Source organism: Phallusia mammillata, chromosome 7, assembly GCF_965637545.1.
Source record: "Phallusia mammillata chromosome 7, kaPhaMamm4.hap1.1, whole genome shotgun sequence".
NCBI lineage: Eukaryota > Metazoa > Chordata > Ascidiacea > Phlebobranchia > Ascidiidae > Phallusia > Phallusia mammillata.
In genome coordinates this window covers 12,771,419-12,794,246 of record NC_137258.1, presented here as the reverse complement: position 1 = coordinate 12,794,246, position 22,828 = coordinate 12,771,419, and the positions used below count along the sequence as shown (strand labels likewise).

The following is a 22,828-nucleotide window of genomic DNA, read 5'->3' as shown; positions in this document are numbered from 1 at the left end:
AAGAAACCACTTATCTCAGTATTTCATCACTTATATACCTGAACGCATGCGACCCATTGTGTAGACAATTTGCAACGAAATGGCTGTACGATCACTGTGCGGGATTAAGACAGTTTCAAAGCAGACTTAGATAGATTATTGATTTAAACTGAACGAAAACCCAATAGTTGAGCGGAAAACATTTCTTGGACAACACTAAAAAAGAATGATAAATACATGCCAAACGAAAATAATTTTGGTTTCGTTTACAGTTTTGCAAAAATGATTAGGCTTGCACAATTTATTTTAGTTTTATGGTTGCTAACAAACAAGTTGGCGTCAGGTAAGAATAGTTGTTATTAGCGTGGTGTTTTGTTAAAAGCACCTGAAACAGCGGTAAACGTTTTTATTTTAGGAATTTCCTGCTGGACTTGTGACAACGTAAAGTCCGAGGAAGAATGCCAGGCGCGGGGAAACCTGACGTTGTGTCCAGAATCTGAGGTGAAAATCGTCAAATATTACGACATATTTACACTCCATTAACCGTGCTTTTAAGAAAGTTGTGGCAAATTAAATAAAGAACTTTCAGTTTCCTAACCAACATTATTAAAGCTTGGGCGCCAGTCTTCGTCAAATTAGAAATAGGTATTCAGCAAAGGGGAGTTTTGCATCATTAGTAAAGAAGCATTTGACTTTCAAACGTAAAGTATTTTCCCGAATAATATGGGATTCCTTGAATTCCGCAGACAATGTGTCACATAGAGTTGCGGCAAGGAGGTTGGGGACCCGAAAAAATGATACAAAAGTCGTGCAAACGTCCAAGTGCTTGCGGAGACAACTTCGTTCAGGTATGAACCACTTTATCTTAAGTAGTTTGAAATTCCCACACAAATATTTGTGTAATTATTAACTAAAGCAGACAACACATTATAAGTTATTAAATTTCCGTTTAAATTGTGAATCCACTGATTGTTTTCAGTGATTCTACAACACACTGGGACATCAATGCTTGGTTTCGAAAGTAAACAATCGCATTGTTTAATCAAAGATTCGTAAATAAAGGCGACCATATTAAGCACATAAACTTTTCTAAAAATATTGTGACGCTGCCACAACAGAATCGGCACGAAGCCTGGTCGAAAGGCGGGAGTCAAATCCAGTGCAACGGCAAACCACCGTCATCAGTGTGTCGATGTTGTTGTGCCACGGAAAACTGTAATTTTGGCGTACTGGATTGTGAGAGGGGTGGTAAATACAATGACATTTATGTGGAAACCGTCTAACCCTCCCACACACATAACGTTGTCGGTGTTTATTTTTGCAACAGACATATGTCCACCACTCGAAGCGCCGGAGGGGGGCTACATGTCCTGCACTAGTGGATCTCTTCCCATGAGTGTTTGTACGTTCAGCTGCCCACGAGTATACAGTCTTATTGGCAACCGAATCCTGACTTGTGGTGAGTCATTTTTTTGCGAAAGACCTTCTGTTAACTTTCTCGAAACTGGCACACATTTTGTTAAAAAATCACTAGTTTTAGAACTCCGAAAACATCTATCCCATGGAATATAACTTCAGATTCATATTTTAACATATATGTCAAAATGTGCAAATAACACTCGATTATGGAGTGTTTTATAAAATATAAGAAATTATATATCTTTATTATATTTCCAAGCAAGAAGTGTGCAAACATATTTGTCAAGCGATGTCATAATCTGCCGACCGGTGACCATCTGAAACGATTAAAACAAACAATGTGACAAACAGAAAATGGCTATACCAGTGGTTCTCAACCAGGGCCCATGCCCTCCTTCAAACATTTCTGCTGTTTAATACACACATTTATTCGTCACACAAAAAATAAATTTATTTGCTCAGATGCTTATGGGAGATGGAGTGGAAATGTGCCGAAATGTCAACGAATCACGTGCCCACCAGCCATGCTTACTCCTCAATTCGGGTGGAAACGCTGCTCAGATGACATAAACTGGCTGAGTGTGTGCGAGTAAGTTTCTGATCAGTGTAATAATGACGAGAATATTAAACACATTTTTAATGGAATGCTTTTATTAAGTGCCATTTCTTTGATGGTCACGACCTGTTAACTATGGTTTCCTCCTTTCGTTTACTGACAATGGCAAACTAAAGCGAACACTTACAGTTTCTCTGTGCAACATGGACCATCATATAGGCTATACCATAAAATTAACCGCAAGAACCACGCGAAAGTAAAGACAAGTTGAACTTAAATGGGCTAGTTCAGAGGTGGCCAACCGGTCAAAGCCTAAGAGCCATATTTTTTATTGTGTTACCACAATGAGCCACATTATACACATAAGCACATTTGTTAAATGGATCGTCCCTTCCTCACACACAGAGACCTGTGCTTAGCCAGATCTATTCTAAATGTCGCACACCAACATAATAATGACACAATTTGACTTGTACAGACCACGGGCCAGTCATTTTCAACAATAAATGGTCCATGCAAACACTGTCTCTCACACAAAACCCTCATTTCAACGAATATATCAAAGAAAAACAGATGAATTAAAATCCCCATTTTTTCTCATTTTATAAATAACGTGCGGTGAGATTCATTTCTGGTGTAATCTTTTTTCTCTGCCAATTTGAAGGCTAACTTGACAAAAATTGTTTATTTAAAAGATTTTCCCTGCTGAAAAAACTTGCGGTATTTTCAACTAACGCGCACGGGCCCCAAACACCTAACGCGCATGTGTCCCAAGTGCAAAGTGGTGAAACTAAATACATTGCGACGTCATTAATGCATTCACCACCAACAATCGCTTAATTCAAACCCAAGACAAACTGCCGATAAAATATAAATCGTCATAACCCGAAAAACAACGGATTGAAGCATTACTAACTCAAATATACACAATGGCCCCAAACTTCGACAACAACTTAAGAGCCGCATAAAACCAGGCGAAGAGCCGCATGCGGCTCGCGAGCCGCGGGTTGGCCACCCCTGGGCTAGTTGCATGCATGTAGTAGACAATCCACCTAATGTTGTCGATCTCTCTACGTTGCGTTGGTTATGATTATGGCAGTTTAACTATTAACAGCTCCCCTAGTATCTAGTTAGGTATTTTCTATATTTTCCAAGTTTGGACCATAACGATAAATGTTTAACTTTGGATTTAAATGCTGAGTTAATTTGAATTTCCGTTCAGATTTGGTTGTGAAGAAGGTTATCGTCTTCATGGAGGTCAGCGATTGCAGTGCATTGAAGATTTGGACTCTGATCCTTACGGCTTGTGGACAAGACCACAACCAGAATGCAAACGTAGGAATAAATAAAAACATCATAAGCATAAAACCCATTTGTATAAACCCCAAACGTTTCAAACGAGTGTTTCTCAACATGGGGTCGCGACCCCCAATAGGGTTGCCAAGCACTTTGAGGGGACCGCGAAGACGCAATCCAACTCAGGATGAGTTGATCCGTATCATAAAAACTTTTCCCGAGACTTGACATAAAAAACACGAAAAGGGCATGTTGCACAGCAAAAAATCAAAATCTTACAGTAACCTTTGATACCAAATAATTTATACCAATTGTAGAATTCAAGCCTTCTCGCTAATTCTACCTTACAGTCTCTTGACTGGCAGAATAAGATAGCCGGTTTCAGATGCACTTTATTTTCAGTGATTTAAAACGGATTTTTTACCACCTAAAGTCCTAAACCAAATATAACCAAAAAACGTCACAATTACCAAACAGTCCAAACAATCTAACTTATATAACATAAACTTGTCCAATACAGCGAAATTAAATACATACAGCACAACTTAAATACTGCTGAAAGACTAACCACACCACACCCACACGTGTGGAACGAAGGAAACTGTAAAAGTAGGACACACACAAGGTCGGCAGTTATGACGTAACAATACATGTATGGTGTGACGGTTGCAACGGCGGGAAAGGTTTTTGTTGTAATTCCGATAACACATTCCAATAGTGAACCTTCCTACGTGTGTTTGTAAAGGGGTCGCCGTGTTACAAAACTTTCAAAAGGGGTTCGCAAAGTTAAAAAAGGTTAAGAATCACAGTGACTGCTATAAAGAAATTTAAAACAATCCTATAGTATTTTCTATACGCTAATCGCAGTCGAAGCTGAATATATTTGTAGAAACCAAAATGCAGATTTTGAAGAATAAAAAAACGAAATCTGTAGGTAATAACTAAATATTTCTGCTCGGAAAGGCATTCACACTGGGTTGTAAGCGAGTTGAAATTTTGTCCATAACCCAGCCCTTTAACCCGTTCATTTTAAAACTGATGCCCGAAAGATGTCCAAAATACCGCGGTGAACGATAATAATGTGGCCACGTGTAAAGTCAGGCCCAAATCACACCCGTTTTATTTGGTAGAGCCCTAGCCCGAACCCAGTTGGAACACGACGATCAGTCCGACTTACAGTTCAAGATTAATCTCAGCTATAGATTTGCAGAATTACATTGAATGCGAATGATCCGACGCCAATTTTGTTTGTCACAAACAAGAACGCATTACAAAGATTGTGCACGAAAATAGCCTTCATTTCTTAACTGTATTAAAGTTAAGGAGTATTGTTTGGCACGTAAGACATATTAACATTTTACATACATTTACATTTATGCAGTTGAACCATGACATCAAATAAGTATGTGGAAAAACTTTTAAATCTTGAGGGATAGGCCGAAATCTACTAGCGCACCCGCGGAACACATGCAGCTTTTATATTTGCTATATTGTCTACTATAGACGGAGTTGTATATTGTTTAAATAAATATACTTATATGTATCTACTGTTCAAGTAGAACGGTTGCAGACGAACCTCTTTAATCTACAGCGCTACAATGCACAAAGCTACGCGTAAATCACGGCACATACAAGTGCACCAATGAAAACTATGTGGGATCGAATTGTCAGTTGCAATGCAAGGAAGAATATCAAATCTACCCGAAGAGTTTTAGGACCGCCAGTTGTCAAAGGAATGAAGAATGGACGAATGCTGGTTGTTGTGGGCGTAAGTTTTATAATTAAACATGTGATGGGCATAAATTGCAGGTATTATATTTTGACATGTTTCCCCATAGTACCGTGTCCACCATATGCCATCATGGATTTTGTGGTCGTTCTCGATTCTTCTTCATCCGTGCGTGCGGAAAACTGGATGAAAATGAAGAAGTTTGTTCGAAGCTTTCTCAGGCGAGTACTTTATTTGAAAGTGGATATGTATATTCCCACCAGGGAGTCGAACCCCTTGTCATATGGGTTCAGGTTCGGTTCGGGTTCACTTCGTTTTGTTTTTAAGGGTTTGGGTTCGGTTCAGGTTTTTTAAAATGTATATTTTCGGGTTCGGGTTTTGTTCCGGTTTGGACAAATTATCCGGTTCGAACCGGTTTGCGGTTTTTAAACCGGTTCAAATTTTCATTTGTTGTAATTTAATTTTACCCATCATCATCTACCTAGCCGTTTTAAACTCCAGAAGAATTTTTTTAAAGAAATTTGACCGTGCACTGTTATTTTTGACACGCCCTATAAGTGTTATCTCGCGTATTCTTCAGTGCGCTGTTTTGAAAAAAATATCATAAAATATAAAACAGACTGCATTTTTTACTGGTTCGGTTCCGGTTCGGGTCCGCCGCCAAACAAAATATGGGGTTCAACTCCGGTTCGGGTTTTTAGAAAATCGTGATTAGCGGTTCGGGTTCGGTTCGGGTTTAATGAAATTAACCGCTCAAACCGGTTCGCGGGTTCGGGTTCAGTTCCGGTTCGACTCCCTGATTCCCACACGAACAATTTTTAGTTGGCTTTATTGTCGTTTGGAGTCAATAGCGATTTACCACAATACTCGTAAAAACACGGCTTCTTTGTAGCAGATAGAATTAAGTGGCATACCTTTGGGTTTTCAGTGAATTCGTGGTAAGACCAGACTCAAGTCAATTTGCAGTAATCCGATACAACAGAGAGGTGGATACGGACACTCAGGTAATGCTTTCTTGAATTCTTATTTGAATTGTGTTTGACAATCTTGTACTTTTAGATTTTGCTTAATTCCTTCCCAGACAGTACACAGGCGGTTCTGGAGAAGTTTGATGAGATACCGTACGATGGAAGCGGTGAGGAGCTCAGACGCAAACTTTTTATATTTTAGATTCCATCGCCGAGGGCGTGGGCATCTAGGCTATTTATCACAGTATAAATACTATATTGGTGCCATTATACGTATCGTTTACAGGCACAAGGACTGGAAATGCTCTAAATTACGTTGCCAACACACTACTTAGGATAGGAAACCGACCTATTGCGAATGATGTTGTTCTGCTCATCACTGATGGAGCTTCACAGGACGATATTGTGGCACCTTCAAAACGCATTCGCGACCAAGCTCTGGTAAGACCGTAAACACATTTAGTATTAATTGCATTGGGCAATTTTTTCACTGTAAGTTAGGCGGTCAAGTTTTTAGACAGTTGCATTACGCCATGGAGAGTGATAATCGTTACATTTGTTGCTATTTTGCTGCCAAGTTATATGAAGAATTTAAGTGCTATACAGCTGTTTCAATAAAACGTATCAAATAAACATCCGATTTTTTTGTTCCGACATAGGGTTACATATTGTATTACTTTACCCAACAGAAATTAAACAATAAACGATACTTCGGATACGTAAAAGCTCTTTTGGATACAAAACACATCTACGCTCTTCACTTAAATCGGACCATAAGGTCCTTAATAGAAAACTACTCGTTTGGCTACAGCTGTAGGTCATTGGAGGTCAACGTCTACGTAGCCTATTACGAAAAAAAGTCAAGAATGATTCGTTGTACCTGTGCTTCGTTCTTAGTGTTTGTAATATTAGATTTGGGTTTTCTGACAGAGGTTGCAACCGTTTTCAACTGGCTTCAGGAATTAGTGTCCTGGTTGAAGCAGCGATGTGTTTGGATTATGGACAGTTTAGGAAAGCCCACTAACGTGGGTTCCTCAGGTGTAAAATATTTCACAGTTTATATTCAAAGCTGTTTTATCATGTAAAGTTTTTTTTTTATGTTAAAGCAACGTTAAAATGTTTTGGAAACGTTGACCTCGTTTTTATCGCCTCTCATAGAACTTTTATGCGTTATTCAGTTTGTACGTATTACGCAAACAACTGCGTCCGAGGGCATCTCGTTATGCTATTAATAAATTACAATTTTGTCTTTAGTTCTATGTCCTTCCTGTGAAACCCCCGCAAGGAAATCTGAACATGACTGAAATCGAGGTAATGGCTGGTGAAGATCAATATGTGCTGCGTGATGCGGTCGAGGGAGGTTTCGACGCACTCGATGTCAACTTCTCCAGAAAAATGCTTGCTCTTTTATGTGGAAACCCGTGTAGAAATCCTCTGCACGATCACGAATAATTTGATTGGTTTTGGTATTTCAAAAAAAGATTCGCTTCTTTGCTTGGCAGACTTGTTCTATTGGCTGAATTACATATTTCATAATCAACATGGTCAAGAGCTTTTATGTAACTTGAAACTGGGTGATACATTCTTGTTGCCAGCGGGGCCAAAAAAACAACTCAAAAAGTATTGTATCATCGCTAATTTTTAAAGCCGTGAGTGAAACTTTATATTCTGCTTGCCTAATGATAAAATAAACGGTGATTCAGAAATGCAATCTACGACTTTTTGGACAAAAGATCAACTATAGTTCGAACAACGGCAAAATCGGCTTCTTCTAATGACCGAAAAGGAAACTTGATTTTCTTGGCAAGTATTTTATCGAGTTGATCTCTGAGTTCCTGTAAAACAAACCCGAGCATAAATACATAGTAAAGCAAATACTTCACGCACCTAACCACGGTTGAGGAATATCGATTATCAAACAGCTAAATTTCCAAGCATGAGACGATGAAGCAAAAGGAAAGTGGAGTTTTATTTTTATGCGGCGACACCAAACCACGGTTTAATGATGTACGACGTAGACTATTTTCCTAAAACACTGGTGCGTTGCAGCTTGTTTTGTGGTAGATCAGCTTATATAAAGTGAAAAAGTATTAAAGTTAAATCCATTAACAGTACCGAGCTTGAAACCTTAATGTACGAGTTCGTGTCTGTTGGCCACGTAAATGTGAAACTCAGCTTACCAGTACTGTGGAGGCAACTTCAGGTTTCGCTCGGAATTGAATCCATTCATCCACAGAAATCATGTTTTCGCCTTCATCATTGCAAAAAGTGTTTATGTCCCCACCAAAGAACAGCATGGGAAATGGAGAAATTTCGCTTGTGTCATATAAATTAATCTGTAGAAGCACAGGATAAAACCTTAAGGACAGATTAGGCTCAAAATACGATACGAACAAGTAAAACGTCGGATTTCCATCCTATTTTTGTCAGCCTTCTTTAAGAGAAGGTCACATGATGAGTTACGACAGGCCACTGAATCCAGCACTCTGGACTGTCCTTAGTTTTGCAACTCACCAGTTTAAAAAAGTAATTCCAAAACAAAACAACAAAACCGTAAATTAAAAATAACGAAGCAATTTTTTTGTACCTGCGTGCTTTGTACTTTTTCGTAATAACACAACCACAGTTCCCGAAAGTTGTCGCTTGGTTTTTCGCTGTTGACAGATTTGGGGTGAATAGAAAGATTTCGTTCCCGTTGTGAGCTGATTTTAGGAGGACGACGCGGCTGCTTTTTGAACATTTTCGCAACATTGGGGTAAAGACCGGAACATACCACTGCTTTAACAATCTTAAACAACATGAAAACAACGTTTCATTTTATCCGCTCAATCGGCTTGATGTTAAATGGTTTTCTCAACACTGTAAAAATTTTAAGTTCAACAAAACAAGAGGCTGCCAATTTACAAATCTGAAGTTTTTGCAGACCTCTGGTTTATTGGAATGCTCGTTCATAAGCTTTACAGATCCAGGTAGAAAAAAGCCAGTGTCTTGAAGGTACTCAGTAAACTGTCTGCGCATGTCTTTTATCATCTGGAGAAATAATAAAAAACATAAATCAAAAGTGCCAGTTTTCAAGTATACGCTGTCCACAGAAACATGATGTACCAGTGTTTACATATAAAGGTCATTTCGCCTCTCTAAAACTTTGCACGATTAAAAGTTGTATAGACTTTGTAACAGCTTGACGGTGGAGTTTTTAATTTTTACCACATTCCTCATAATTCAAAAAGATCAATCATTAACAAAAAATCCTGAACAGAAGCTAATTAACTTGCATTCAAAATGGATCCAGACATAAAATTTCTCCAACAGTAGTCACCAGCTGAACCACGCTTTGTAGCTTCTTGCCAACCTCTATAAGCTTCAACAAGCATTAGATGGTCACTATTATGTGGACCAGCCAAAGCCTTTCTTCTTGCATCTGCTGCCTTTTCCTTACCCTAGTACCATATATGTGTTATGTGGCAACTTGTTATATGGTAGAGTTAAAGTTTATGTACCAAAGAATTTAAATCTTATTTATAAAAATCACATCAAGGTCACAAGAAAACGGCTGAAACATTAGCTAAATTGACCAATGTAAATGGAAACATTTACTTATTAAAGTATCTAAAATGTGCACATACAAATTAATAGATTCTCTGCAAAACGTCTAATGTTTTGATAAGCTTATGCAGGTGTCCAGGTCGACATACCAGTGGGAAAACAAAAGGTTGTTTAAAGCTTAAGCAGGCAGCCACTGTTAAAATAGGTTCAAGACAATGAAACATGCTTCCCATCAGCAACATCTTTCCTGTTGAAAGAACATTTTCATCTTTAACAGACTTTTCCTAAAACTTTTTAAACAAGTTGATTCATTTTATTTAGTAAGCCATTATTTTAGATTCAGTTTTAAGTCTTATTAGATACTAGGGATGTGCCGAGCCTAACCAGAACCCGAGTACTCGCTACCGAGCATCGCTATTTTTGATGCTCGGTGCTCGGCCGAGCAGTTGCACAAAGTGACCCGAGCATTAAATTTGCATATTCATGCCCTGCCAACATAGGTAACTAGTGTTCGAAAAGGTGTCTGTGAAAAAAAACAAATGATTTTTCAAATGTATTAGATTGTGGAAAAACGTGTACTTCTGAGGCCTGTAACAGCTTAATACACCGCTGGTGACGTAAGATGCCTTGTAGAGCTAAAAGGTAGAAAGGGGATTTTTTGTGACGTCATAATGCACCGAGCGTGCTCGACCAAACAGAACATTTGCAATTTTGGCATCCCTATTAGATACTAACCAATCTGAGGAGGTACAGGCAACTTGGCAAGATGGTATCCCAAAGGAGTCAGGTTTTCATTGTGGTCCAAGGCTCCAAGGGCTGTAAGTTTTTGTATTGACAATTCAATAGATTCTTTAGCAGGGGCCTCCATTACCCTTTCCAGAAATTCATGCAAACCACCAAGTTGTAAAATCTGCAAACCAAAGGATTTTTCACAGCAATATAGTGAGCATAAAAATAAAGCAATTGCCGCACATGGTCTGCATTTTGGTTTTTCCTAAATTTGCATTTTATTTTCAAAATTATACCTTTATTTGAAGGCAGGTTTGATCAAGTGGTGTTCGCAAAATTTCTGGTTGCATAAACTCACTTAACTTTTCCTCTTGCAACTTAGTGTACAGGTGAAAGCAGTAGCCAGCTTGTACTCTAAATCAATGCAACAAACTCCGTTTATTGCAGTGATGAAGTTTGAAAGAAATAGAAAACTGTTACCATGAAGTGATAGAAATGCCACCTTTTAACAGATGGGATTTGTGATGATACAATTTAATTGTACACTTTTTTATTGTGTTACTAACAAATCTATTAAAGTACTTAAAAATTAATTTTATAAAATATCACAACACAAAAAATGAACATTCAAATAAAAAGAATCATGTTGTGATTTAAAATTTACCAAAAGCCTGCACAGCTTTATAAACACTATGTCATGTAACCAATGGCTTCCATGAATTCTAAGTTGTTATGTATGTTTTGATAGGTACCATACATGTCAAAACCAGAAGTTAGTGTAGAAGATACTGTAGTTTGAAGGCAAATACTACAATGACCCTCTACATACCTATTTTCATAAATGGTCCCATTTTAAGTAGGCCATAACATCTCCTGGGGCTAAAGCCAAAATTTAGACTACAAATTAGCATGACTTATTTCTCATTTTACTTTTGGGTTAAACAAACAGTTGAAACACCCTTGACTTCTACTGTCATCTGTGTGAGTTTTTATTTAGTTCAACAAATTTCCATCACATAAACAGCTATTTTACTTTAACTGCATGTATGTTTTGATCTCAGCTACATGTTGTAAAAGTTTTAAAATGAGTAAAAAAAACAGACAGAAACAACTCTACAACAGAAAGTGGAAAAGCACACATGCACATGTGTACATGTATACTTACAAATACATACCTTCCAGCTCTTCCACGTCTTTGTCTTGCATTTGCTTTTGTCAACCAATTTGCACCAAGGGTGTTTAGATCTTTTGAGTAATTAAAATTGTTCATTTTTGATTTTCCACAGTCAATTACATACACAATGTCATCAATGGTGATGCTACAAATTTAAAAACAAGGGATCTTAAAAATAGGTAAAATCTAACTCAAAAAATCTGAGGTACTACTTCAAAAACAACATCATTCAAATGTTCAGCAAGTGTAAACCAAGTTTTTATTGATGAAAGTACTACTCTAAGTGCTAGCAAATAAGGCATTGGACATTGGACAGAATTTTTACCCTAGTTTTGCTAGTTTTGCAGAACAAGTTTAAGCCTGGTTTCATTTAGTTCAATTTTTGTGCACACATCTGTAGCAAATCTGTTGTTTTTATTTCATAAAAGACAAATTTATCAAAATCAATAAGTGTCAGACTTTGCCTTGTGCAAAGTTAAACGACTTGAAAATAGGCCAAATAATGTACAAGTCCAATGCCCTGCTAGCAAATACTAAAAAAACTGAAACTACAACCTTGTTTCTGCAATATTTGTGGCAATAACAATTTTAGTGACTCCATTTGGAGGCCGCTCAAAAACTTCTTGTTGATTTGTTGTGGGCATCATAGAATGCAGTGGAATTATTCTATATTTGTCTGCAATTATCAATAATCAAGGCAGGTAAGAAAATTATCCAAAGCTATTTCAACTAGCAACAATGCTTTGTCTATGTCACGGGTTTAATTGTCACACTAGTTACACAATGGTAAAAGAGTGAGGCATATTATGTAAACAGTTTTTGTTTTTCATTCTGTTAAAATTAAAATGCTGTTTCATTAACATTGTTCTGAATGGCAAGGATAGGCCAAGCTGAGCCATTTTTTTTATCACATATAGTTTTTGGAACTTTGACAATGATTCAACATCAGTACTGTCATTATGCAGCCAAAAAGAGAAATGTTAATATTAGTACAGTAAGAAGAGCACCCTGTCTCTGCAGAAACAAATCTATTGCATATGTAGCTGCAAACAACCTTATTTAAAATTTTCAAATATTTTTTTTTACATCAAAACAAATTGCAGAAGGACCAAACCACATAGAAGCTTAAAAAAGGGTTACAAACTGTTTAAAAGTGAAAAAAACACAAACTACTTACGTGGTTTAAAAAATGCTGTGTCTTTTGTAATCATCTCATTCAGTTTTTTAATATCTTCCCAACCCGGGAGAAATACAAGCATGGCACCACCTGCAGCATCATCATCTGAGAGGGGATTTTGTACCAGATGTTTTATAAGTGAAACTATCAGTGTTGTATCAATATTTTTTTGCAAAAATGCATCCATTATGCATATTGCTTCACTCAATTCTTCAGAGTATCTGCATAAATTTTTTTGTTTTATAGCTCATAAAAACTGCCACAAAATTGGAACAGAATATGCACAAACATGTGTACATGTATTGCCAGTAATAAGATAGGCACACAACCAATATGTAAAGGTGGTGAAATCTCACAATGTTTTTCAAATTTAAATCGTAGAAAGAAACAACATACGTTTTGCGAAGCTCATCATTGTATTCCCACAGTTCATTAACATAATTTTCACGATCCTCTTGTAGTGCCTGGCGTTCTTCTCGACCAATCCTTCTTTCTCTCCAATCTCGTTTATTTGACATCAATCTAGAAAACTGATCGTATGCCGCATCAGTGGGCTGATATCTAAACAAAAATATAGTCCAATCTATGTCACACCTATTTAACTATTTTAATAACCACAGCACTATTTTGAACCAGCCTTTTAGGCATTCACATTTATTTAGATAACATCTTGATTTGTGTTATACTGCAGAAACCTTATCATTTCCATGGTGTCCTCCAATCTATATTCCTCTACAGGAAAAGTAAAACCAGGAATATTAACTGTTGGGCAGCCATTGAAGTATGAAGCAAAAAGATTTGCATTTAGAGTAGCACTCATCAGAATAATTTTGATGTCTTTCCTGAAACAAGTTTGTTTATAAATGCACAGAATTAATTTCCCTGGTGCCTAGGTTAAATTAAATAAAAACAATTAAGGCATTACCGTGTGGTAGCAATTTCTTTAATGATGGTAATCAAAATGTCTGATAATAAATCTCTTTCATGGATTTCATCCAAAATAACATGGCTAACTTGTGACAAGTTTGGATCAGAACGAAGCCACTAAAAACCATCAAATGTAATTATAAAGTCTGAAGTGAATGTGCACAACATTAGTTTAATAATATCTCAACCACTATTTTCAATAGGAGTAAGAAACATACCTGTACCAGTATCCCTGTAGTACAATAGAGAATAGAGCCATTTTGTCGTGGCAGGCGATTTTGCAATCGAATTTGGTATCCACAACTGTTTCCTTCACCACACCTCTCATCTCGCTCCTTTGCAACCCTTTCAGCAACCTATTTTTTTTAAAGTTGGTAAACAAATTATTCGGCATAAAAAATGGTTAAGGCACTATTTTCGAACATAAAGATGTTCTAATACAGGATTGTCCTGTTCTATAGATGCTCAACAGAGGATTCCAGTTACATATATTGGCATATAGTAGCTGACAATTTTAGCACACTCAACATGTATTACAAACCACTGTGGATATCGATTTAAATAAGGCATCACCAGTCCTTATTCAAATATATTGGGTGAAATCGTTATCCACAGTGGTTTGTAATAAGCAATACACAGACTGACGTGTGCTGAAATAGTCAGCTAAGATACATCAATTTTCAAATATGTTACTACTGTCATTTGTAAGGATCAGCTGTTCTGATCAAATATGTTGTGACATTACACCACAATCAACAGAGAACATACTACGATGATTTTAACTTAAATGTTTATGTGCAATATAACCAAATTCTCAGACTTACTGACACAGCTGAAATTCTTCTTGGTTGTGTGCACACAACTTTACATGAAGAACCAACACCACGATAAATCGCATCATCAAGGATGTACTGGGGAATCTAAGCACAAACTATTTATTCTAAAACTTGCTGTGAGTTGATTTTTTGTAAAACATATTTTAGTGCAGACATTTTAACAATGACTGTTTTCATCATTAGAGCAGGTTGTTAACTAAACTTGAAACCAGGATTATTTAAGCACTTAGCAGAAAGGGGAATCTCAGACGCATGTAGTTATGTCACAGATAACATGTAGAGATGGCAATTTGATAGGTGGTGGTGACAAAAAGTCCATATAAGTACATAAAAGAAAGATCTTTAGCTGATTTAAACTTAATTTTACCTGAGTAGTTTTCCCACACCCAGTCTCTCCACTAATAACTACAATTTGATTGGAGTTGATCAGGTCTATCAGTTCCTGTAAAGATAAGTCAGTAAATTCAGCAAACATTTATCCAAATCACATACAAAACTAGAAAAATTACTTGCCATACTTGCAAATGTAATTTTAATTAGATCGCTTACTTGACACGGCCTTTAACAATGTTTTTGTTTCTGCAAGCAGAAACGAATGGGTGCCCTACACCAGGTACATGCAAATTTTTAACAGAAATATCATTTTTTGCAAAGACAAATTGATAAAAAGCAAGGATTGTATTATTTCTTTAAACCAAAGCTTTATAACTTGAATAAGCAATACCTAAAAAAGAAAAGTTAGCAACTGCTTTGGACCTTAATGTGATAAAAACTACAGGCTAAACCCCGTAGAAGGTATCAGTATTTGGTCACATATGAGTACAAATACTGCTTATGTATTACAGCGTTTATTATCGGCGCCAATGATAAAAAGTCGCACCCCATATATATATTTTTAAACACTCTACGCCTATGTCATGTACCATGCCCTTTTTTTTAATTTTATCGGTTTGGGGTCCCGTAATTTATGGAGCAACTTTAGGTTTTATATCTATCGCATATGAATGTACACTTTAAAGCACTTCTTCCGAACCAAACTTTAGCAACAAATTTAAATGGTTTTTACCTTTTGTATTTTGTGTGATGGTAATCTTTGTCTTATGGTCTGCATTTTATTGTGTAACTTAGATGTTTTCTTTTTAGAAAACTCCTCAAACAGTTGATTGTCTAAATCTGTGTTGCTGTTGGTGTTATGAAACCATGAATACTCTGTTTTTAACAAGATTTGCAACGTTAAAAAGACTGCTCAACAACATGCTTGGTTAATCTAATAAACTCATTGCAAATTAAATGTCAGTATAAACTAGAAGGGTGGCTTAGCACATATTGCCCTTGCATATACACTATAACCTATTTTAAAACATAAATATATTTCCTACGCTTATTTTGTATTGGGTCCCATATTAGCCATCGTCTTTTATAACTTTAGTCGTTTCTGCAGGCAAAAACTTATGGGTCCCCACACATGCAAAGTTGAAAATAATGCAATTCAAGAGATAACCATGAGAAAGTCGGGTGTTGTAAGGTAAAACACAGTGATCGGCACTGGGCTTAAATAATAATACTATGTAGAATACAAACTATAAAATTAAATTCACTCCAGATATTGTTTGAAGTATGTCCTATTTAACGTTTTAAAAAACTGACCCATTTTAGGGGGCTAGTAGGGCAACTAATTGGGTTCGACACACAAACTAAAAAATATATAAAAACCACAATGACTCAATCAATAGTACTGCAAAATTTCAGCCCAATCCGCCAATGTTTAAAATTTCGACCACTAGAGGTGTTTTGAGCAACAACCGTTTCTGACGTCATAGGGCTGTTAACAAGCCCCTAACTGCCATGGCGCAAAAACGACCACCAAGCAACCCACCAACGAGCAACATACAACTGGTTGCCCTTGTAACACTATTGCTCCAAAGAAATCTTTCGTTTGTGGTGCCCAGTAACATACAAATACGTTTTACACTTTAGGGGCTTGTGGGGTAAATGTTAGGACTACAGGGTTGAACACAACAATCGACACCTATAAATGGCATACTATACAAGAAATCCAAATTTCAGCCAATTCTGACACAGTTTAAAAACTCACCCATTTTAGGGGGCTAGCGGGGTAAATACTGGGGTTATCAACAAAAACAAAGTGGGATGCACATCTACATGAATATATCTACCATCTGTGTAAATTTCAGCCAAATCCATCAAACATTTGATGGAAAAACGAGTCGGACAAACTTTGGGTAAACACACCCATTTTAGGGGGCGAGCGGGGTAAATACTGGGGTTATCAACAAAAACAAAGTGGGATGCACATCTACATAACTATATCTACCATCTGTGTAAATTTCAGCCAAATCCATCAAACATTTGATGGAAAAACGAGTCGGACAAACTTTGGGAAGAAAAAAAAAAGGAAGAAAAAAAAAGAAAAAACAAACAAACAATTCGAGTAAAATCAATATGTGTCCCCTTCAGGGAAGGGGACCCATTAAAATATTGTTTTGTTTCGTGCAGATTGTAGCATAACAACAGTATTTTTAAGCATCATTACACAGTTTTTTTTGCAAAGTGTAGTCTTTTGACAAAATTGGGTCTAAGTTAAGTTGACCTCAAAGATTTAAAACTTTTTTTAAATTGAAACCAACTTTTATCTTCAAAGCCTTGTTTTCCTCCGGCATCCAAATCTTTCTAAAATATAATACAGCTTTGTTACAAAAGCATCCAATTAATCTAGATTTGGATATCTTACTCCATCACATTGAAGTTGCAAACTTCTTAAAATATTTTTTTTTATTATTCTTGGTGTGTAAAGTTTGTTGCAAACTATAATTTCACTTCTTAATATGGCACAGTCGATTAACCATAACAAATATGTCAGTTCACCGCTGCATCTTATATGTGGTAACAATGTCAGTTAGCCAACAGTGTCCACAAGTTATAATGTTGTATATTGTATGCATTGAAGCAACATGACCTATTGTATAAAGTTGCTTCCGTCAAATGGAAAAAAAGAGCAAACTTTCTCCAGATTTTTCCCCGGGGGAAAAAATATTCCAGATAAATTAAAGCAGTAAGAAAAACATTACAAATCATTTGTTCCTAAAGTTTTCTTTGGATTGGGGGAACTCAGTACATATTAGCAAATGTTTACTATGTTTCACTTTTTTGGCAAAGATTATTTTAAAACTTTTGGCATTTACAAAATGGTACCCTAGACATGTATTACAAACAATTTTAAGAAAATCAAATAAGGTGAAAATATATTTTCCAACATCTATAAAACCAAACTACCTTGGCAACTGCAATGTGGTCTGAATGTGTCTGCTTTTGATCAAACCTGAACCCAGATGAAACAAAAAGATAAATTAGATTAACATGAGCAATTATACATTATCAACAAACAATAAAATTTAAATGAGTAGATAAAGATAAACTAGACTTTCGCCATGATTAGATATTATGATAAAAATCGTATTTCTGTATCATTGAAAGTTAAAAAAATATGGGCACACTGGAAGCCGTTGGTGAAACAAAAGCCTTGGTGCAAATGTAATAGCCTAAAAGTTTTGCCCATTACCATAGTCTGTACTTTCCTTCATACTTACATGGAAGCTAATTCGACCTGTTGCAAAGCATGTTGTGCAGCACCCATCTGTTTGTGATTCATTTCCACAACAGCAATCTAAAGCCAGTTTTTGAATATTATTTAAGAAAACAAATATTGTCAACTACTATAAAACAGACTTTTTTGGCAAATGTAAAATACCCAAAACACAAGATAAACTGGATTTAGATGTGTTAAAATTAATTGAAAAGAGAACATAAGAAAAACAAATGTTTGAAGTTTTTTGTCATAGTCGATTTTAATTAAGCTGAATATCATTCATAAAGTAAATACACACATTGTTTTTTTCTGCGTCCTTTTTTCTCGCTCGACTTTTTTGAGCATAAAACATTCCTATGTCACGACCTCTCCTTGTTCCATGTCTGGGGCCCCTAGATGACCTTGGCTCAAAACTATCAAACTCTGACTTCTGACGCTGTTCGTTGTATGACCCACGATTATGTCTCTGTCCTCTGGATGACCCAGGTTTAAAGTCACTGAATGGATCTTCGTGATAGCCTCTTTTTTGAAATGAACCTTGTAATGTGTAAAAAAGTTTTTGTTTTATGTTAATTACTTTTAGTAAAATTTTGTACAGATTAACCTGGAAACCAGATTGCCAATTCAGTAAACATTTTGTAGTGATTATGTCATCATTAAAAAAGTGTAAACAATACATGTTAATAATACGGGTGCCAAAATTTTTCAATCGATTTTTGAAGTTGGTTTTAGCAAGATGGTTGTTTGTCTTTGTCATTTAAACAACAGTACCAGCAATTCTCATATAAATAAGGTCTCGCTATAACATAAACAAGAAAAGATAAACGACAGTAATCCATTCGTTTAATTGTCGGTGAAAGCTGCTGTTTTAAGATTTTGGTGTGGGCTTAGCTTACTTGACCAGTATTGGGTAAATTTCATTTACATTCTGCATTAGTCACATTCTTTAGAAAGGGAGCATCACTGGTGCCTTGAATGAGCTTCATAACTACCTTTAAAAAACTTACCTCGGTACCGTCCACGGCGTGACATAGTAAGTAGCAAACTTCTACCTACATTCCACAACCTATTGGGTTTAAACATATGTATGAAAATGACTCCAATATTTACACACCAAAGCCCAGAATTTCAAATTGGCATTCCTGTGTTTAAGCTACTTGAACCTGAAACATTTTTTTTAATAATCTCTCTCTCTATGTGTTTGTCACATTGAATTCAAAACATGCAAACAATAATTACACACTTTCATATAAGTTTTTATTTTTGGTAAAGTTACATGTGTATTAAAGAGATTTGTAAGAAGCCTTTTAGGCAGGTTTAATATTGCCATTATCAACAAAAACTCCTAATTGAGTTAAGCTAACCAGAAATGCACATTTTTTTTTAAAATGTGCAACGCAATGCCCGTGTTTTTTACAGAGCAAAACAGCTGTCACAAATATTGTTTTTGCACAGAATTTTGAATGAAATGGATCAGCTTCAAGTTTTCATTTAGAAACGGACAATATTGACAGAAATTCAACGCTCAGTGGAATTTTGGATGAATGCTAAACCCGCCTCCAACATTGAACGTCTGTATTTACCTACCTCACAAGTAAACACACGTTTTCAGAAGAATTAACTCAACTCAACTCAACTTTATTTCCCACATAAACGCAAATGTGGGGACTTTCCCCAGTAAAGTAACAAAAAATTTTGACATAGAAATTTACGTTTGTTTAATTACGCAGATCGCATTAGAACTATTGACGTGCCTATTTTCGGTTTGACCAAAGCCCATTTATTAATTAGGTGGCTTAGGCTTGAAACAAACAAGACTGGTGTTGTTTAATTATTGCGTCAACGAATATTTATCGAAACATTACCGTTTTTAACACACGGAAAAGAATCTACCACTCATTCGGAGACTGGCAATGAAAGGAGAGACAAATACGAACCCACTGATCTCTATAAACACTGGATCGCGCTACTGGCCGTCACGGTTGAAGCAAATTGAAGCGTAATGGCGGCTGCAAAAGGAAGCACCAAAAATGCATTGCGGAGAGAGTGGAAAAATGATGATAATTTTTGTTTTAGGCATTTGCATAGCGATTTTTGCAGATATGATTTGTAGATTAATAGGACGCATGTATTCCAGTGTGTAATAACCTATAAATATTCGTAGATTGACTGTGATGTGTATTAGTGTAGGTGTACTGGATATACGTTATTAAGTTAGTGTTGAAATAAATCTTTACTGAGCAGTAATAAATGTTTTTTTGTCCAATATAAGTAATGTTCGTGCTTTTTTAAGTATTTTGGACTTAAATCCAACAAGATGGCTATTTTCTCCACACAAAATGATGTGATACTTTGTATGACATTACCTTGCTTATCCAAACTGCTGGTTTTTGACTGTCATCAAACTCCTGGAAATTCTAAGGAACAAGTGATTTGAACGTTTTAAAGAAAAACACAAAATAATAATATATTATTTCAACTATTTTGCTCAAAATATTTTTAACAGTATTTGATTTGTTTTTCTTGATTGAGTGCATTTGATTTGGGTGTTTATTATCTATTATAAAATTGGTTATATTATAAAAATTTTCAATTCTCAATTTCTCATGAAGTTGTTTCTGAACATTTCAGATACAATAGGGTTTATGTTTCTCCAATAAGCAACATTAATTGTCTCAGGAAAAATTCCACTGAAAATGTTTCAGTCTCTCAAAAAACCTCAAGCTTTATGGCACTGCAGGATTACAGTACGACCTTTTTCTGCAACAAATACACTATGAAGGAATTGGAATTACATTAGATATTTTATTTGTTTATACTGTTTTACTAGCACTGTGTATGTTTTGTAATCATTTCTGAAGCATAGCCTGTAACATGATATACTGCACATTTTAAACTTAATTAACAACTTAGATTTTTTATATCTGGTGAATGCACTATCTGTTATAATGGGATCACCAATAATAGTGATGCATCTGACAATAAATGCAGGATATCTGTACGAACTTGGCTATATAGTGCATAATTTGTAATCATTGCCTTCATTCCTTTTTTGCAAGGAAGAATTTAAGTGTTGGAATGTTGTGTAGGCATGTTTTTTGCAGAAAATTGCTCACTGAATGGAAATGAAATAAAACAAGATTTTGAGTAAAATAGTACATAAAAAGGCATTTCATTCGGGTGTGAGGTCTTAAATGCATTTATGTACATGTATCTCTTTGAGATTTTGGAGTTTAGTTAAGTTTGACAATTCGAAACATTTTACCAAAAATTTATTCTACACATGTTGGTAGCAAACTGAAAAGGTTACATTAAATAAGCTAAAAAAATTTTGAGCATACTTGGTGTACAGTTTGTAGTATACAAGCAAAATAATGTTGAACCTACTACAACAGTCTTATTTTAGTTCCAAGACTTTGGTGACAATCAAAAACAGCAGTTTGGATCAGCACAAGATGATGTTAAATTAAGTATCAGATCATCATGTGTGAAGGAAAGAGCCATTCTTGTTGGATTTATGTCTTAAATATAGAGGAACGCATGTAAACTACTCATATTGCACTAAAAACATTTATTACAACTCAGTATAGATTTATTTCAACACTAACTTAAAAACGTTTTAATTCCAGTACACATACAAACACCTCACAGTCAATCTACGCATATTTATAGGTTATTACACACTGGAATACATGCGTCCTATTAAACTACAAATCATATCTGCAAAAATCGCTATAAAATTGCTTAAAACAAAATTTATCGACATTTTTCCACTCTCTCCCCATTGCCCGCAATGCATTTTTGGGGCTTCCTTTTGCAGCCGCCATTACGCTTCAATTTGCTTCAAAAATCACCCAACCGTTCAACGGAGTAGCACAATCCAGGGTTTACAGAGATCAGTGGAAAAACCTCATAACTAAGATAAGGGTATGGTATATCCTGCTGTAACACCACTTTTTGTCTGAAAGCTGAATGCTTTTGAAGGTTAGTGTGGCGTCACAATTGGTTTGCTTGGTTTGATGCATCATTATTTAGAACAGTGTGGTTCTTAAACGTTTTTGATTCTTTTTTTTATAATGGTTCCTTCACCATTATCTCGAGAAGGATTCGCGATCCATAAAGATTGACGTATATTTTAGCAGCTTGAGTTATCATGCAATAGCTGTTTTTCCCATTTCTTACAATTCAAGTCATTCCCGCAATGCTGGGACTTTGATGAGTTTACCGAAAAATTAGTGTGCTCATCGTTGTGCTTAATGGGACAAAGAACCTGGTGGTGTCCATTTCCTCCCAAGGTATTGATTGCCGTTGGCTCGACAGAGCTCATCTGAAATGTTGAATAAGATTGTAGAAATACTGCAAGTGCTTGGGGTTCCGGGAAAGTTCTTCACGGCCACAGGGCGGGCCCCACTATAGGGGTATGCAGCCGGTGCACCGCCCCAGGGCTCAAAATATCGAGTTTAAAGAGCCCATGATTAAGAACGTTTAAAGTTGAAATTAGTAATAACAAATATCTTTTTTGTTAATACAGCTGGTTGTTGGGTATACACAGGGTTGCCATACCGTCCTTATTTCTAAGAAATGTCCTTGTTTTTGACTGGAGTCCTTATTTTTAACAATTACTATAGTCAAATCCATGCTACAAGTAAAAGTAGTCTAAACCTAGACCTGGCCTGTTGTGGGTTGCACTTATTATTTTTTACGAACAACAAGTTGCTGGAACAGATTGTTTCTCGCCAAACTATTGCAAATGATATGTCATGACTCGTATAAAATGCAAAGATTTGCTCAAAAACGTTTGTTTCGTTTCGCATAAAAATTTAATTTTTCGGTTGTCCTTATTTTTGGTTTCAAGTCGATGACAACCCTTGGTATACAGCAGTTT

The 22,828-nt window shown here is 36.0% G+C and overlaps 3 protein-coding genes across 3 annotated transcripts; 2 read left to right on the top strand and 1 right to left on the bottom strand.

The window, feature by feature from the left end:
• The first annotated feature begins 773 nt into the window (after positions 1-773).
• LOC145239001 (L-selectin-like) lies at positions 774-3,587 on the top strand. Its single transcript, XM_080102298.1, has 6 exons — positions 774-827; positions 1,098-1,227; positions 1,307-1,438; positions 1,861-1,987; positions 3,177-3,289; positions 3,568-3,587. The coding sequence occupies exons 1-6, from the start codon at positions 774-776 to the stop codon at positions 3,585-3,587; spliced, it is 576 nt and encodes a 191-aa protein (XP_079958424.1).
• On the top strand, positions 3,123-7,442 carry LOC145237432 (collagen alpha-1(XII) chain-like). The gene is made up of 7 exons (XM_080100288.1): positions 3,123-3,289; positions 4,842-5,018; positions 5,089-5,200; positions 5,908-5,983; positions 6,039-6,114; positions 6,234-6,388; positions 7,202-7,442. Exons 3-7 carry the CDS (start codon positions 5,112-5,114, stop codon positions 7,397-7,399), a joined length of 594 nt encoding a protein of 197 aa, XP_079956414.1. The 5' UTR covers positions 3,123-3,289; positions 4,842-5,018; positions 5,089-5,111; the 3' UTR covers positions 7,400-7,442.
• A 41-nt stretch (positions 7,443-7,483) lies between these two features.
• On the bottom strand, positions 7,484-19,102 carry LOC145237431 (ATP-dependent DNA/RNA helicase DHX36-like). Its single transcript, XM_080100287.1, has 23 exons — positions 18,951-19,102; positions 18,242-18,480; positions 17,945-18,021; positions 17,631-17,676; positions 16,985-17,027; positions 15,403-15,545; positions 14,704-14,778; positions 14,325-14,420; positions 13,719-13,856; positions 13,499-13,617; positions 13,269-13,415; positions 12,970-13,134; positions 12,574-12,794; positions 11,952-12,072; positions 11,398-11,541; positions 10,519-10,636; positions 10,229-10,403; positions 9,643-9,740; positions 9,223-9,387; positions 8,873-8,977; positions 8,535-8,735; positions 8,128-8,283; positions 7,484-7,782 (listed from the first exon to the last, which is right to left on the bottom strand). Exons 1-23 carry the CDS (start codon positions 19,024-19,026, stop codon positions 7,660-7,662), a joined length of 2,991 nt encoding a protein of 996 aa, XP_079956413.1. The 5' UTR covers positions 19,027-19,102; the 3' UTR covers positions 7,484-7,659.
• Between the last annotated feature and the right edge of the window lie 3,726 nt (positions 19,103-22,828).